The sequence below is a fragment of the Melanotaenia boesemani genome, chromosome 5 (genome assembly GCF_017639745.1).
Source record: "Melanotaenia boesemani isolate fMelBoe1 chromosome 5, fMelBoe1.pri, whole genome shotgun sequence".
NCBI classification, from domain to species: domain Eukaryota; kingdom Metazoa; phylum Chordata; class Actinopteri; order Atheriniformes; family Melanotaeniidae; genus Melanotaenia; species Melanotaenia boesemani.
The window spans coordinates 39,139,516-39,156,685 of NC_055686.1; the positions used below are offsets into that span (position 1 = coordinate 39,139,516).

At 39.1% G+C, this 17,170-nt stretch overlaps 4 protein-coding genes across 5 annotated transcripts in view; 1 reads left to right on the plus strand and 3 right to left on the minus strand.

Annotated features, from left to right (window-relative positions):
• The first annotated feature begins 476 nt into the window (after positions 1–476).
• On the plus strand, positions 477–6,411 carry mrpl48 (mitochondrial ribosomal protein L48). Of its 2 annotated transcripts, none has more exons than XM_041985940.1 (8): positions 477–645; positions 1,057–1,115; positions 1,696–1,727; positions 1,817–1,902; positions 2,196–2,365; positions 3,053–3,155; positions 3,264–3,353; positions 6,170–6,411. In XM_041985940.1, exons 1-8 carry the CDS (start codon positions 625–627, stop codon positions 6,245–6,247), a joined length of 639 nt encoding a protein of 212 aa, XP_041841874.1. In that variant the 5' UTR covers positions 477–624; the 3' UTR covers positions 6,248–6,411. The 2 variants fall into 2 exon arrangements, with proteins under 2 accessions (XP_041841874.1, XP_041841875.1); XM_041985941.1 differs by lacking the exon at positions 6,170–6,411 and adding an exon at positions 3,436–5,235.
• LOC121639349 lies at positions 6,411–10,741 on the minus strand. Its single transcript, XM_041984508.1, has 4 exons — positions 10,571–10,741; positions 7,500–7,641; positions 7,384–7,419; positions 6,411–7,245 (listed from the first exon to the last, which is right to left on the minus strand). The coding sequence occupies exons 1-4, from the start codon at positions 10,739–10,741 to the stop codon at positions 6,986–6,988; spliced, it is 609 nt and encodes a 202-aa protein (XP_041840442.1). The 3' UTR covers positions 6,411–6,985.
• A 1,695-nt stretch (positions 10,742–12,436) lies between these two features.
• Positions 12,437–17,167, minus strand: LOC121640243 (sterile alpha motif domain-containing protein 9-like). The gene is made up of 6 exons (XM_041985939.1): positions 16,053–17,167; positions 15,744–15,784; positions 15,598–15,662; positions 14,199–14,413; positions 12,541–12,806; positions 12,437–12,463 (listed from the first exon to the last, which is right to left on the minus strand). The coding sequence occupies exons 1-6, from the start codon at positions 16,798–16,800 to the stop codon at positions 12,461–12,463; spliced, it is 1,338 nt and encodes a 445-aa protein (XP_041841873.1). The 5' UTR covers positions 16,801–17,167; the 3' UTR covers positions 12,437–12,460.
• LOC121640242 (sterile alpha motif domain-containing protein 9-like) overlaps positions 14,950–17,170 on the minus strand; it is a 43,734-nt gene continuing 41,513 nt past the window's right edge. Inside the window, exon 6 of the transcript XR_006010426.1 lies at positions 14,950–15,010. The gene's annotated coding sequence lies outside the window, so the exon portion shown is untranslated. The remainder of the gene's footprint in view (positions 15,011–17,170) is intronic.

Consider the following 17,170-nt stretch of genomic DNA (forward strand, 5'->3'; position numbering starts at 1 on the left):
TGCATTTTGCTTTGTGGCAACCTGTCGCACACCAGCAACTGGATATCAACACAATGACCGTTTTGAGTTTGCACTCGACAAACAATAACGAACAGTACTGGAGGAAGTGAAGAAAAGAAGGAAAGTTACAGAGCAAGCAACAGCATCGGCTGACTTGAACTGGCTGGAGAGCTCGGAGTAGAAATCGGATGCAAGACCTGCTGAATTATGGGTAGTTAGGGGACATCAAAGTGCGAAAATCTGCCAAAGTTCAGAAGTTGGTATTTAAATGAATACATTTATAAAAAAACGGAGGGTAACAGAAAGAAAAAGAACAAACACTTGTCTTTTTATATTTATTATAATTTATTTATTTCCCCCCTTTGACGTTTACGCATTGTGTTGCTTCACATTCAGTGCACTTCGATTGTCAAGGGGGAGAAAGTGAGAAAGCCGGAACGTTTACTAATGTGTTTCTGACGGACATAATAGGCGACGTTCCAGTTTGCTATACGCACTTCCGGTGTTGAGAGATTCGGGTGTTTCACGTGCATTTAAATGTTATTTATTGTTGAACTGGTTTATTTAATGCTAATTTGATGCAGAGTGTGTTTGGTTCCGGATAAATTCTGGTAAAGAGAAGTGATGAACCCAGTCTTCAGAAAGGTAACTTTAGCTTTTAGCTTTCAGCTCTTAGAGGTCAAAACGTAAACGTGATTATGTGAAATCACTGATTTAAATATGGTGCTACAGTCAACTTATGCCTAAAGTCTGTAGGCATGTTAAATTTATGTATTGATTTCACCTAAACACGTAATATGCTGAAATGAATGGACTGAAAACATCTGTACTGAAAGTTAGACCAGTCTACATCATGCTAGCAGAGTGCTGCACCTTTAGGAACCGAGGAGATGGACCAAAATGGCCCAGCTATTAAAACAAACACAAGAAAAAAAAAAAACAGACAAAAAAACTTGATAAAGGCAGTAATAAGGAAACAGGCATGTCTGTGTCTTTTGAGAAGATTGTGAGCGGTTCAGGGCAAATAACAGCTGATCTTTTCCTTATCCTGTTTAGTTGCAGGCGTCTGCCACACACCAGGTGTTTGCCGTAAACAAAGCACTTTCATTACGCAGGTAAGTGGTGACGTTTGTCTTGAATCTTCCTGTGGTGTAACAGCTGCTTTGGAAGCTTATGCATCTACAGTAAAGAAGGGTTTCTTGATTTGTTTGCATGAAGGCTGCAACCCAGCAGGTTTTCCGTGTGTCCCTGCTCCCACACACCTGAGTCAAACGTGCTTGGCTGTTAGATCCATTTAATTTGATTCATGTGTGTTGAAGCAGGAATACATTGAAAAGCTGCTGGATGCGGTCCTTGTAGGACAGAACTGAGTGGCCCTGCAGTAAAGCAACATTTCTAAATGCTGAGATCTGGGAAATAAATGAGCCATGAACATGATCATCACCGTTTTCTGGGTCAATGCAAAATAACAGTTTTTAAAAGAAACATAATTCAGATTTGGTTTGATGTTTTTTCTCTTCCAAATATGTTTGAGAAACCTGAAGCTGAAAAAATAAACTTAAATAATCTCAGCTGAACTTGCACAGAGAACAAAAAAACACTAAATTGCTGTAAAGCAGAATTGAGATAGAAGCTGTTACAGATCTCTATGTTTCGTGCTGTTTTAGCCTAACATTTGTCCTGTAACCTTTACAGAGCTGCTCCATCCATCCAGCATCCTGTGTGGTGTAAGTATTTACTTAAGATGAAGCCATTTGATGTTTTTCTTACTGCTGCTTTGTGTCAGAGCGTTGAAATGAATATTTTTCCATTCCAGGCACAGCTTTTGGAAATGAAAGACTTTACAAAAGCGCGCCAACTCATGGGATCGGGAGGTGGAAGTATCTTTTACCTAAACAAGAAGTAAGTCGCTTATATGTCATTTATCTCAACGGTGAAAGAGTTTCAAAAGAAAATGATGCAGATTGTACTGAATACCAGCCTAGTGTAAGATGAGATGTAGGTGGATGAGCTTCAAGGTTCATTTTGTTATTGGTGTTAAAGGAAATGATAGATTATATTTTAGAGTTCTTACATTTCTTGCTGCTACCTGAACTCCTTCTGTCTTTGTCAGGCTCACAGAACGTCTGATACGAGCGAGGTTCATAAAGTTAATGCTTTTCTTAATCTGCTTGAACATCTGTGTTTTGGTTCAGGCCAAGAAAAAGAAGGACAGACACCAGATGAAACAGATCGTTGCAGCGACAAAGACGGCGTACGGGACTCTGAACATGAAAGTGTCCGGTTACGACATGACACTGGTGGAGCATTACTCCCAGTACATCCACAACCTCTGCAACCGACTCGGCATCAAAGTGGCAGAAAGGTGAGGTCGAGAAGCTCCGAGTGTTTCACGCTAGAACTGCTGCAGGCGCATTCAGCAGATGAGCAGGAAGATCTGAGGACCATGGTTTCCCTTCTAGGAGCAATAATCAACTGATATTAAATAGTGTTAGCCATAATTAACACACCTTTTCCCAAAAATTCCCCGGGCTGCAGGGCTTTTCCTCTCTTTTACTGGAAATTCAACATAAATTTGTTTGCTTACAGTGAAAAGCTTCAGAGTACAAAAACTCGGTAGGCAGCGTCTGGCTTCATGGCTCCAGCGTAATAATCCACTCTCTGATTTATTTCTTTAATAAAATCAGCATTATTCTGTGTGGAAAGTCTCTGTGTTTACATCAGAGAATAACTTGCTGATTTTGTTTAGACTCAAACAAAAACTAAATGCAGTAAAATATGAATGTAGCAGACATTTTATGTAAAAAGCCACAGGTCTCTTTTGTTTCCATTTTAAAGGGATCATGTGCTGTAGAAACCAAATATATGGCTGGTTACATAATACTTATGGTATTTAAGTCATTTTCTCTTTTGGGAGATGAATTAATCTCTTCTATTAAAAAAAGAGGTCTCCATCAAGAAGACTAAAGTGTATTAAGTAAGTTGCAGTTTAGCTTTTTGCACAGTTTTGCTGTTAATGTACATATTTGTTGTCAATGGTCTTCATCTGCAGCTATGCTTTGCCAACTAAAAGCACCGAGGTCGTACTGATTCAGGAGCAAAGCAACAAGACGTTCGTCGATGCCGTCCTGAAGACCCACGAGCGAGTCGTTCAGGTAAGACTCACCCTGACTTTTAATCTTCTTTAAATTTACTGCCAGATACCTGGTGAATGTTTTACACCCAACTTTTCAGCTGTTTTTGTTTGTGTTTGTTTCTTGTAGTTGAGCAGTCTGAACTCTACGTTGTGTTCTGTGTTCATGGACGTTCTTCTAAAGAACCAACCAGAAGGAGTTCAGCTCTCCGTGACGGAGGTAAGTCATTATAGTTCTTGTTATTAGTAAAATCTGTGTTTTTATATTTAAAAGAAGAATCTGAAATACTTGCAATTTCCAGGGAGAAAATTCTTGAAATGTCTTGTTGTGTCTGACCAGCAGAGTAAAAGTGGAAGATCTCCTGCTAGTTAATACAACAAAGACAGCAGTGAAATTAAAGGAGCTGAAATTAACAAATGTTTGTCTTTGTTGCTCAAAATGTGCCAAAAACAGTTTGGTTAGATCATGTAATCAATTGAATGAAATACTTAAAGATAAAATGCATATAGAACCTTTAGGAAATTCTCCTGGGACAGTTTAGGTTTAGATATTATGGTTTATTCAGTAAAAAGCACATGGACGACCAGACCTGATAGATCATCAGAGGAGAAATTCATTTATTGTGTTAGTTTGACTAAATCTGGACTTTAAACTCGTATAAACATGTTTTGTGAGTGAAATCCTGCTAAATCGAATTTCTCAAAGTAGGAGCCACTTAGTGTTTCACCGTTCCTGTCCCGGGCTTCGACCTGGAACAAAAGGAGTAGCTGGTACATGGAAAAACCGTAAGAGACGGCGTGCATCTCGTTGGTTTGTGTTGTAGTGGAGCTGGACGAACTCTAGTCAGTAACTTGATTCACTTCTGGTGCATTTGTATTCTGGTACAAGGACAGTAGTCCAATAAAGTCTCCTAGCTCCGTTCTAACAGAACCTCAGCCATGTTTTGTCTCCCAAAATAAATAAATAATAATATTAAAAAGAAAACTTGGATCCAACTGAGTTAAACAAGTATCTTTCATTTATTGAGATATTATCTGCATCAGTGATTAAAATTGCAACCAATCATTAAAAATACAATCAAAATAAACAATATATGCTTGTTTTTATTTTAAAGTAATTCGTATTTTAATATTGTGGGGAAGAATACAAAAACCCCAAAAAAACTGGAAGCACTCAGAGTGCGCAGACCTCTGGCATAGGGCCCAACAGCCCACCCAGTACCCCCTTTATTATTATATATCATAGTACCCACCAAATCCAGAATATAGACCTGATCTGGGTCAAACAGTGTCAGATTATAACATTTACCATGATCTCATTTTGTAATTATTTTCTGCCAATTATTGTGTCCATTATCTGATGAGTTAGGGATAATTTTGCCATTACAGATTATATTTCCCAATAATAAAAAATCCTTAAAAATATCCTGGATCCAGACAGTGATCAGGATCACCCTCAAAATCTGATCACTTTTATTACATTTCTGACATTTGCTGAAATTTTTTTTAAAATCCGTTAATAGTAATGTTGCTAACAGACAGAAAAATGCTGCTGAAAACATGTTCACACAGATTTGGGTGTGTACCAACAAATGAATGATGAAGACTCAGATGGTCAGCTCCTCTTACTACAGAGAACCAAGTTAGGAGCAGACACCCTTGACAGGATGCTGAGGCAGTGTTCATCTTTGGCTGCAACTAGAACATGACCTGTTGTGGTGTTTTATAACGTTTTAGACTTGACTGCACTGAATGCATAAGTCCTCTACCGGAGCTGCATTGATGTAAGATACAGTAAATCAATATCTGCTGACATCCAGCGCTCTGATGTTAAAACCATGGTCCAGACCACTGTAATGAGGGGTCCCTGCCACTAGGGGGCGACTGCATCGACGGTCCGGACCGCTGTAATGAGGGGTCCCTGCCACTAGGGGGCGACTGCATCGACGGTCCGGACCGCTGTAATGAGGGGTCCCTGCCACTAGGGGGCGACTGCATCGACGGTCCGGACCGCTGTAATGAGGGGTCCCTGCCACTAGGGGGCGACTGCATCGACGGTCCGGACCGCTGTAATGAGAGGTCCCTGCCACTAGGAGACATTTAAATCAACGGTAGCTACATACTATATATTTCAGAAACCACTATAAGAAAGGCTCATTTTATTATTGTTTTTTTACATTTTTTATGGAAGAACAAAATTCATACATAATAAAGATATTTGGTAAAAGAATATGAAAAATGAAGTATTAGATTTTGAGTCATTGGAAGGTACCATTAAAATTAATTTGTTAAAAGCTCTTTTTTTCACACAGCTTTTTTCCCCATGCTTCCACTTTATGGAATAATAGAATGACAATAGGAAGCCAATATTTAAACAGAATTGGTATAAAAGAGGCATTGTCTTTGTAATGGACTTTTACTTTGTTTAAATTGAAGATATTCCATAATTATGACCGACAAACCAGACAGACAGCAGAGTCTAACTTTCTAACGGTCTGTGGTGTTACGAGCCGATTTGTCCTGATAATCCGAAACGGGTCGTAGTCAATTGGGAAGTCTAGTTTTGTAAAATGTCCTGTAAGAGCCAAAGTCAGGGAAACACATTTTAAAATTATAAATAAATCTATCCAGTCTCAGACATTTTAAATTGTAGATTCCACTACCAAAGGTTTAAAAGTCTCCTAGTGGCAGGGACCAGTTGTCCGGACCATCGACGGGTCTGGACCAGACCACTATTGTTGCGACAACCCCTACTGAATTGTTCCTCATAAAATAATTGATTAAAAAATTATAAAATATATAAATACATTTAAAAATGATTTGTTAGCTAATCTAGTAAGTATTTGACATTTTCTATTTAAAAAGCCCAAAGTAACATGCTAGTCAATTATTTATTTATTGAAGATTTGTCTACTTCTGAATGATGAGATTCAAAGGGGGAAAAATGGCCTCTGTAAACGCCACCGTTATTTTTATTCTGCCTAGAAGTCATTCCATGAAAGCGTATTTGTATGAACATGATCTGTTTCCTCTCAGCACACAGAGGCGGATTTCCAGGCCCGCTTCAAGGCACGTCCAGGGCTGGAGGGACTCATCGCTCAGATCAGACACTAGGACCTTCTCCAGCTCGACCTTCCTCCTTTACAAAGCAGCTTTTAAAAACAGGATGTCTGAATTTATTTATTGACCAGCTTTTTTCCAGTTAAATGCAGTTATAATGATCATTTCTCCTGAAGAGACATTTACTCCATAACGTGGAAAATAAAACTGATTTTACAACTTAATGAACCCATTTTGTGTTTTATGTTTTAGAAATTTAGTTTAGCATATTTAAGTTATTGAGTAGAGACTATTATTTCTCTTTAAAGCCCCCTGACCCACTGATCACAGATCTTTGCATGTACAGAAGGTTTTAAAACACAGATAGAAACTCAAAAAGCAAAGCTTGACATTTAATTCATTTTAATCCTTTATGCTTAAAGGGGCACTAAGCAGAAATTCATCATTTCTAGACTGAAGGAATTAAAAATCTCTGTGTAGAGGTGTAATTTCATCTGGAGGACAGCGTCGCCTCTGTGCAGATCTTCAGCTATGTTTACCAGCTGGTCCAGCCACACTTTCATGTACGTTCCTGTGAATCTCCTCCTCCTCTCTGAGCCCTCGGCCCTCCCTCCCTATAAAAAGCTTCATGTTGAATGTGCAGATTGTACAGAAACTAAAAAGCCAAATCTACCCTGTTACACACATAGCAGGAGTACTGTGGGTTTACTCAGTTTACAAATGCACCTTGATATTTGCTGATGGTTATAGTTTTCCACTTGGCTCCAGCAAAGGCCAAAAGAGTCATATTATTCACTGAGATGCATCAAGCTCAGCCATCAGAGACCTCTCCACCCTTCTGAGGATCTCTACAAAATCGTCTTGTCTGCCTCCTGCTGTCACAACTTTGAGAATTCCCCTCATCTGTTTTTGACTGGGTTTTCTGCTTCTTATAGTATCATAGGACTCTTGTGAGATCATCTGTTTTTCCAGGAGGATGTCCAGAATGCTGTTGGTACTGCTCACTCTGTTAATCAGAGCGCTCCAATGACGGTACACAAAATGTTGACCGGCTGTTCACAACATGAAAACAATGACGACAATGCGACAGTTAACACAGCTGTATGTTCCACATGCAGCATGTAAGTTACCAACAGCTAATGCACAACAATTATGATGCATAATAAAATTAAATTATACAAAAATATTACCTTGTTCATGGTAAGTGCTCTTATTTTGGCACTCATCTGAATTTAGATGAAGAGTGAAAAGATCATTAATATGTGGAATCCATGCATTCATACAGCACTATTTTATAACCACTGACCTGCTCGATTGGTGCACTCCCAAACATCGTTCTTTTCTCTCTCACCTTCAAGAGTCAGGCTAAAGTCACTTTTTGAATTTCTAATGAACACTTCAAAGAAATTTGTGGAATAGTTCCTCTTCTCACCAGTGACAAACCTTTTCTGTAGAGAAATAAATTGTTATAAGACTAAAAGCCTTAAACTGTTTCCATGGAGGTTGATCTCAACTCACAACTCAATTTTAACAAAGACAATCCTTTTATATAGTTACTCTTCTTTTGAGCATCATGCATTTGTTTTTAGCAACCCGTCCATTTTATGTGTTACAGTTTATCGACCACCAAAGCCTCCATCCTGTTTTATTCAAGAATTCTCTGACTTTTTAACATCTATACACTCAAGTCATGACAAAATTTTAATAACTGGTGATTTTAATCTACATATTTTTAACAGCTCTGATCCTTATGGAAGAGAGTTCTTAAACCTTTTAGACAGCATGGATTTCAAACAACTTGTCACACAGCCGACTCATAACAGAGGACGCACCCTGGACTTGGTCATTACGTATGGCCTGTCCACGGGTGTGTCCTCTGTTGTTGACCTGGCTGTGTCTGACCACTACTGTGTGTTTTTTAACATCACCAGTTTTAGGCAGCGGGAGGCCCCAGTGAGAACTGTGAGGAAGCGATATATTACTTCTGAAGTGGCTGCAAATTTTATTAACATTTTACATCATACCTCTGCTCAGTTTTTACCTGCATCCAGTGATTTTATTGTTGATCATTTTAACTGCAAACTTAAATCCGCTATTGATGCTGCTGCTCCACTAAAAACAAAATCTATAAAAGATAAAACCAAATCACCATGGATAAATGAGAGCATCAAAGAAATAAAAAGGAAATGCAGGAGAGCAGAACGAAAATGGAGAAAAACTAAATTAAACATCCACTTTGAGATTTTTCATGAACAACAGTACATCTATAATAATGCAGTAAAACAAGCAAGAACCCTCCATTTTTCAGACCTTATTGCACAAAATAAAAATAACCCCAGATTCCTTTTTAGAACAATAGATAATTTAATAAACACAGATTTTAATAAGTCCTCCATGCCAGCATCAGAGGCTGCATGTGAGGGCTTTTCAGACCACTTCAGGGGTAAAATCAGTGCTATCAGATTGAATCTTTTATCTCAACAACACGTTGATTTTAACATATCTGAAGCATTTTTACCAGAGGAAACACTGGAGAGTTTTGTCCTGGTTGATGCAAAGATGCTTGGTCGGGTTTTCTCCCAGCTAAAGCCAACTACCTGCCTTTTAGACCCAATTCCCACATCTCTTTTAAAAAGGTTTTATGGTTTCTTTGAGTCTGAGCTTTTAAACATAGTAAATTACTCTCTTCAGACGGGTGTCTTCCCATCTGCCTATAAAACAGCGGTGGTCAGGCCCCTTCTGAAGAAGAGTAATTTAGACCCTAACATTCTTGATAACTACAGACCTGTATCCAACTTACCGTTTTTAAGTAAAATGATTGAAAAAGTTGTTTTTAGCCAATTAAATGAGTTTTTAATTGAACAAAGTATTTCAGAAAGATATCAATCTGGTTTTAGGATGAACCACAGTACTGAGACGGCCCTCTTAAAGATTGTTAATGACCTTAGGTGTAACTTAGATGCACAGAAACTTTCTGTTCTGGTGCTGCTGGATCTTAGTGCCGCCTTCGACACAGTGGATCACCAGATTTTAATACACAGACTCAGAAGTATGGTGGGCCTCTCAGGCACTGTTCTTAAATGGTTTTACTCCTATCTCACGGATCGTAAATTTTTCGTAAGTATGGATACATGCTCCTCAAGAATCCATGAAATGCAGTGTGGGGTTCCCCAAGGATCAATTTTAGGCCCAATACTTTTTAACCTGTACATGTTGCCACTTGGGGACGTGATCAGGAGACATGGCGTTGCTTTTCACAGCTATGCTGATGATACGCAGCTTTACATCGCTGTGTCTCCTGATGACCTAGAACCAGTTAACACCCTTTTAAACTGTATTTTAGATATAAAGTCATGGATGGCAGAGAACTTCTTACAGCTCAACCAGGACAAGACTGAGGTTTTAATTATCGGTCCTGAAGACAAGAGAGGGAGCATCTCATGCAAACTACAAGACTTTAAACTTTCTCAGTGTGTGAGAAATCTGGGTGTTCTTTTCGACTCTGAGCTGAACTTTACTACACACATTAGAAATGTCACAAAGACAGGCTTTTATCATCTTAAAAACATCGCCAGAGTCCGCCCGTTTCTCTCTCTTGCCAGCACGGAGGTGCTGATGCATGCTTTTATTTTTAGTAAATTAGATTACTGTAATGCCCTGCTCTCTGGTCTTCCCAAAAAGAGTACTTCTAGCTTACAGTTACTCCAGAACTCAGCGGCACGAGTTCTGACGAGGACCAGGGGGCGGGAACACATTACACCAGTTTTAAAATCGCTGCATTGGCTCCCCGTGCGTTTCAGGATTGATTTTAAGGTTCTCTTACTTGTTTATAAATGTCTTAATGGTCTTGGGCCTTCTTATTTATCTGACCTGCTTTTAGACTACAAACCCTCGCGGACCCTGAGGTCCTCTGGTACCGGCCTTTTGGTCATTCCTAAGGCGAGGACCAAAACACATGGCGAGGCCACGTTCCAATATTGTGGTCCTCGCCTGTGGAACGGCCTGCCAGAGGGCCTCGGGTCTGCAGAGACTGTAGATGCTTTTAAAAAGAGGCTCAAGACACATCTTTTTAGTTTAGCTTTTACTTGAACTTCTTAATCATTTAGTTATTTGACTAACAATATTATTAGTTTATTTATTCAGTTATTTTAATTAATCTATTTATCTATTTTGTCTATTTTTATCACTCATTTGTATCTTGGTCTTAAATTGACTTTTTAATATATATTAATTTTCTTTTATTGTTCTTATTACGTTGATTTATTTATGCTCTTTTATGTATCTTATACTGTGTTTTATTTTCAGCTTTTATCTTTTTTTTTTTTTTTTTTATCTTTTATCCTCTAGCTCCGGTGTTCCCTCATGGGGATCCTCCACATCGTGGGCTGTCTCTCCGGCCTGCAGGGTTGTCGCTGCGGGGGTCGACCTGGACGGGATGGCTGACGGGCCCTGCATTGCAGTCCTGTGGCTGTGGTGGGGGCCCTCGCCTGACCCGATCTTGGCGGCTCCTGTGGCGATGGCCTCCGTGGTTGCTGGTGGGGCGCTCATGGTGTGGATGGGTCCCCAAGGTATTGCTTCCTCACAGTGGTGTCAAGCCAATCGTCTTTTATCTTGTCTTTTAGATCTCTCTCTCAAACTTTGTTCTTAAACCGTTTCAGTTAAAGAGACAGGAACTAGAAGGAATAGTTTTAATTCTATGAAAAGAAGAGTGGCATCATCTGTTTGTGTTGTGTGATGCGCGCTTGGGTGTGTGTGTGTGTGTGTGTGTGAATGTGTGTGATTTCAAATGTAAAGTAGATAGCATTTGCATTATTCTACTCTTAGATTTTTAATATATGTTTTTACACTGTAAAGCACTTTGTATTGCATGACAATGTATGAAAAGGGCTATACAAATAAAGTTTGAATTGAATTGAATTGAATTGATCTACAAGCACAGAAGTTAAAATTTGTACCGTTGGATTGATTTCAGCAGAGTTTGAATCTGTGGTGAGGAAGTAATGATTCTCCAGCTCCAGACCTTTGTTTGGACTGGGCTTTCGGATTTCTCTAAATCCATCAAACTCTTCTTCATTTTTCACTGACTGAATGAAAGATGACAGACTGTTAGTAGCATGTAAGACATGACATTTTTTGGGAAACATACATATTCAATATATTTACATGGATGTAGTAAATCTGAAACATACTAAAATGAAAAATACAATCTTACTTATTACAGAAATGTTGGGATGTTTTTTTTTAAATTTGAACTAAAAACTAAAAGCTCAGCCACATGAGCCAATATTTTATTCACAACAGAACTTATATAACAAATGTCTAAACTGCACAAAATGTGCTGCTTGCTACAGGTCTCAAAATAGTTTTCACGGGGGAAACAAATGGCTGAAAAAGCAAGAATGTCAAAAACGATTCAGCTGGGAGAAGATCTAGAAAGTAATTATGTTAACTGGCTGCTGGCTTTTGATTCAACCTTTGTGTTAAAGCACTATCAGTATTCATATCAGCAAGTAAACAAATATATGCACCCGTTAGTGACTGCAAATTAGACTGTTTTACTGCATTGATAGTGAAAGTTTTAGAAACCTCATTTTTCGTATGTATTTCAGATCAACAGCGCGTATGATAAGAGTTTAGGCCACTTCAAGCAGGAGCAGATGTACCTGTGTTGCACAGTGGTATTATAAGTGAAAGTACAGATATAGCCTGGGAAATTTAAATGGATTCATCTGAGCTGAATTACTGCAGAATTTAGTAGTTACTTTAATTTGTCAACATAAGGTACCTGGTGAAAAATACCTGTGTAAGCAAAGAGCTGACATAGGGCAAAAACCAAGTGAAGAGCTAGGTTTTTCTCTTTAGTATTATTTTTTATGCATGCCTATCTTTTGCCATGCAATTAAATATTTACTGGACTATGTTTGAAAATATAAATTTAAACATAAAAATGTAGATATTGTATGTTGCTTTCCTGAAAACACAACAAGATATCATGTTATGATGGATAAAGGATTGGTGCATCAGAGACAAATAGCAATTTAAGAACTTGAGTCATATATGAATCATATCCTGTGCATGTGGCTTTGACATTTTCCTTTTTCTGTTAATGGCAGTGTAAGGATATGAACATGCTTGATGCTCTTATATTGCTAGAGATTGTAAGTGCTTTGCAAAATCAAAGCAGCCTGTAATTATACCTAAAAAAACCATCTTGTCCTTTATGTACACACAGGTAAGACTCTCCTAAAGACTGCAGCCAGTTGAGTTTTACTGAAATATAGAAATTTAATTCATTAGTGTTACACTACAATGATTTTAACTGATTGTGAAGTGTTACACATGCTCACCTGTTTTATGATGGGATCAGGTGGTACCATGTAAACATGCAGCTTTAGGGTAGCTCTGATTGGGTCATATTTTTTGTATATCAAGATATCATAAAACGCTGTGGTATAAACTCCCAGCATTTTCAGAATGGTCCCAATTGGTGAGAAATCTGGTTGGAGTAACGTGACGTGGGATGATGATACTTCAGACACTTGTTCCACAGTATTTCCACAGGTACTCACATGTAGAACAGCAAACATGTTTGATGGTGGGATGTTTTTTTTATCTGTGAAGGACAAACATTAGTTGACTTATTAGCTGATTTACTCAAAACGTCAAAACATTTGGCACATGCACATATATTCACTCCCTTTGCCAATGAAACCCCTAAATATGATCTGGTGCCATACCTTAGAATTCACACAATAAGGTACACCTATGTGTAATCTAAATATCATATGATCTCAATTTATATACTGTTAAATCCATAGAAAATAGAAAAGGATATGGCACCGCAAATAGCCTTCGAGGGCTATCCACCAAGACTCAAAGACTGAGCAAGCCGTGTATTAATCAGAGAAGCAAGAAAGAGACCAAAGGTATCCCTGAAGAAGCTGAGAAGCTCCACAGTGGACACTGGTTTATCTATCCATATCTGGCCTTGTAGAAATACATTATGTCTGCTGCAAACCCAACATCTCTCATCACTGCAAGAATACCATTTCTACAGTAACACATGGTGGGGGCAGCATCATGCTGTGTGGATGTTTTCATTAGCAGGGGGTTGAAAAACTGATCAGAACTGAGGTAATAATGCATCGAAAATCTTAAAGAAAATATGCTTCAGCCTGTATTTTAGACTATTGCAATATTGTATTTTAGACTGGTGCAAGGAAGGTTTCCTTCCAGCAGGACAACGACCCTAAGTATACTGCTAAAGCAACACTTGCATTTAAATGGTAACAGGTTGATCAAAAGTTTACAACCATAGCCTAAAGTCCGAATCTGTGCAAAAATCTGGTTTTCATGACATTTCCTTTAGGCATTAACACTGTCATGACTTCCTGATGGCAAAGGCAAAAAGGCTTTCTTTCTATGCACATGGCACCATTGCTGAGCTGCCTCTTGCAATGCACCATTGTTGCTCAAGATGGATGCAGTATGACAGTCATGTTGAAGGTCTTAAGTGTTGTACGAAAAAAAGTAAGGTGGAAGAACCAAAATAATTTCACCGGAGGATCTGAAAGGCCCTTGTCTGTACGGTAATGACTGGGTCTTTCAACAGGACAACACTGCAGTTCTCAACACCTGCCTGACTATGGAATTCTTCTTGGAGCAAAACATAGATTTGGACCATCCTGCATGTTAGATGCAAGGCAAGTTTACAGGAACAGACATAAGTTCTAGACAGTGGATGCTCTTCCTGAAGCCATTCTCACTACAAGGAGCAACATTCCCACCAGCCTCCTGGAAATAGTCAAATCAAGCATGTCTAAACAATTGTTAGGCGTGATCAACAAGCAGAGTTACTCACTACTGAGTCACCTTTTAAAAATTTTTCTTGGTCTAAAGGTTTTGTTTAGGAGAGTATGTAATTTGACTGTATTGGATTGTTTGCAGTGCCTAAAGAATGGTATTTGCCTCAATGAAAGAGATGCACATCCCAAATATGACTCACCTATACAGATCCAGTGTGGCAAGTGGACCTCCTCAATCTTTCCAGCTATGACTGTGATGTCCAGTAGGGGTCCTGCTGGTATGTACTGCTTGGATATACCTTCACCCATGTGTCCCTCCCATGAGCTGTAATGGTATCTGAAGCTGACTCTATCCTTACACACCCAACGCAGGGCAGACACACTGCATTCATAGTGACCTTTTTGAGACTGTAAGCTGATTTTGTTAAAGAGAAACAAATGGTCACATTTAGTAACAAACAAGAGAAAAGAGAAGCACAAAAACATAAAATGTGGGAGCACTGAAATTATGCATTGTTGTTTCCAGGGGCCTCATTTATAAAGCTGATGTAGGTACAAAAACCGGCGTACCACAATTATAGTCAAGTTTTGGGATTTATAAAAATCAAACTTGAAGAGAAAATGTCCCTACCACCACCGCAACTCTGACCCTGGCATACACACAAAATCTGGAAAAACAGGAAGCAACAACACCAACGGTACAGAAAAAAAAACCAATAATAAAAGAATCAAACCAAGGACATGATGTGAAATGTGAGACATTTGTGCACAATCCACTATTATCTTTCACACCAAACAAGTGATGCAACACTTATGAAACATGTAAGAGGTGGATTTCTATTTATTTATTAATTCTTACATAATGCCTTTTTATTGTCCCAATTTCTGTCCAGACGGTCTTTATCTCCTGCAGCTCCTTGTCCACCTGATTAATGGCGGTGATGGTTCCCTCTGCACCTGCAGGACTTCCTCTGAGGACATGGCTGCTGCGGTGCTGGGTGGAGTCTCTGACCTCACCCTCTACAATCACAGCTACAGCACTGCCGATCTAGCTGGAATTTATTTTGTATATTAAAACAAATGACTAAATTATCGGCATCAGTACTGTCATTTAGCAGACACTTTTCTCGAAAGCAATTCACCCCTGTAGGATTTGAACTTTGGTCTCCCACATGGGAGACGATTGCCCTGGCAACTGAGATATCCAGCTGCACCAGCCAATGCCTCTGGTGTGTCTTGCCTTCTGACTTGGTGCTGACAGCATCTGCCACCTACTGCACTCCTCTGCCTTTCTGACTGGTAAAGCCCATGCCGTGCCCACCAATTACAACCTTTTTACATTTTTCAACCTGGTCCATCAGGATCTCAGTCTCATCAGATAGGTGCTTCCTCACGTACGCTACCTTTGGAGTTGATTCTGATTTATTAATAAAAACAGGCGTGGGACGTGCATGCATGCTCTTCTGTAAAAAGTTTTTGTGCGCTGCATTTCCTGTTTCCCTACATACGCCCCTGTAGTTTCCTTTGCTACTCATAGTTTTATAAATGAGGCCTCAGGTCATGAAAATCCTTTACAGTGTGATTATTTGTTATCTTTACCTGTAGGTTTTAACTACTTTGGTACTCTTAACTTCAGGCTCAAGTCTAGTCCATCCACTGGAATCCTATTTCAGAGTAACATCTATTTCATAAGCAGTGAAGTGCTAAATCTGCAAGAGTGAAAACACCAACTACAGAAACCTTACCCTTTCTTTGGCACGAGCTTCAAGGAGTCCTCCAGAAGGCCCTTGATAAAGCAAATGTTAAAGGTTAAGAATCTGGTCTATGAAAACGGCACAGAAGAATACTAGAAGGGATGCTGCTAGAAGGAACAATCTTCAGACAGAGGACAGGGTTTCTGTGACTTTTATAAATAAAAAGTAATTCACACAAGGACAGACAACAAGTTAACAAGTTTCATGCTTCAGTTTAAAGCCTGAATCAGTTTGAATAAATATTGTGCAATTACTGAAAAGGTCATATAATATAAAAATGAACAACTCATTTTATCTTACCTTTGTCTTCAGTTTTTGTCTGGATATCAAAGGCCACAGGACCTCTGATGGTGAATCCGAGGTAAAAGGAAACTTTGCGGGATCTCCACAGGCTTCTTTGAAGATTGGCTTCCACTTCAATCTCTGTGCCACCAACAGATGCATACACTCTGTAGTTTCGTACAACTCCTTCTACTTTGAGAAGACAGTCTTGGACGGCAGAATTTTTAAAAATGTTCTCATTTCTCCAGTTATAGCTCCAGTCTGGTTTAGTTTCCTGATTTTCCTCATAAAACAACATCTCAAGAACTTTTCTGTGAATGGTCCTGTTCAGTTCTTGTCCTTTTCCAAGGAAAAACAGGGGGCGAAGGTACCTTAATCGAAAATGCTTCTTGTATGTATTTTCATAAGAACAGTGCATTTGCTGGATTAATTGACTGAGGTCAAAGATACATCTGTCTTCATTCCCCGAAGGCCAGTACAAGAGGAGGGCTAGCATGTGCTGTTCAGGCGGATCGTTTAGTTTCAGGGATATTTTCTTTCTAAATGTTGTGAACGGTTTGTGTTTTAAGGGAGAGCTCCCGCCTGTGTTCATTAAAATGATTTGAGCAAAAGTGTAGTTGACCACGGCTATTCCTGGATTTTTACTGGAGCAAATTTCCTTCCACCATGTAGTTATTTCTTTAAGGTCTGATTCAGTATGTTCACGGTCGAGACATGCCAGTACCCCTGCAGTGGTATCAGCTAGCTTTTGTTTAAGCTTCTGCATGTGTTCAGCAATCTTTTGTTTGACTTGTTTGTGTGGTGAGTCTCCAACAAACTTCCTGTGGCAGTGCAAGGTGTCCTTAGATATGTATTTAGGATCATCTTTTTCTATGTTAAGCTTGGAGTATGTCAGATATTTGTCAAAAAAATCACATTTTCTCTCAACTTCTGGTCTGAGGCTTTTTATAAGATCATTGAATCTGAAGATTTTGTTATCTCCAAGTGTGTCCAGGACAGAGCACAAGGACACAGCTTGTGTGAGAACGTCTCTCCAGATGTTGTTTTGATGGACAAGTTTGTCATACAAGATATTGCAGACCTGCAGGAAACCAAAGAGCCCTCTGGAATTAAAGACTTTAGTCTTGCTGTCATCG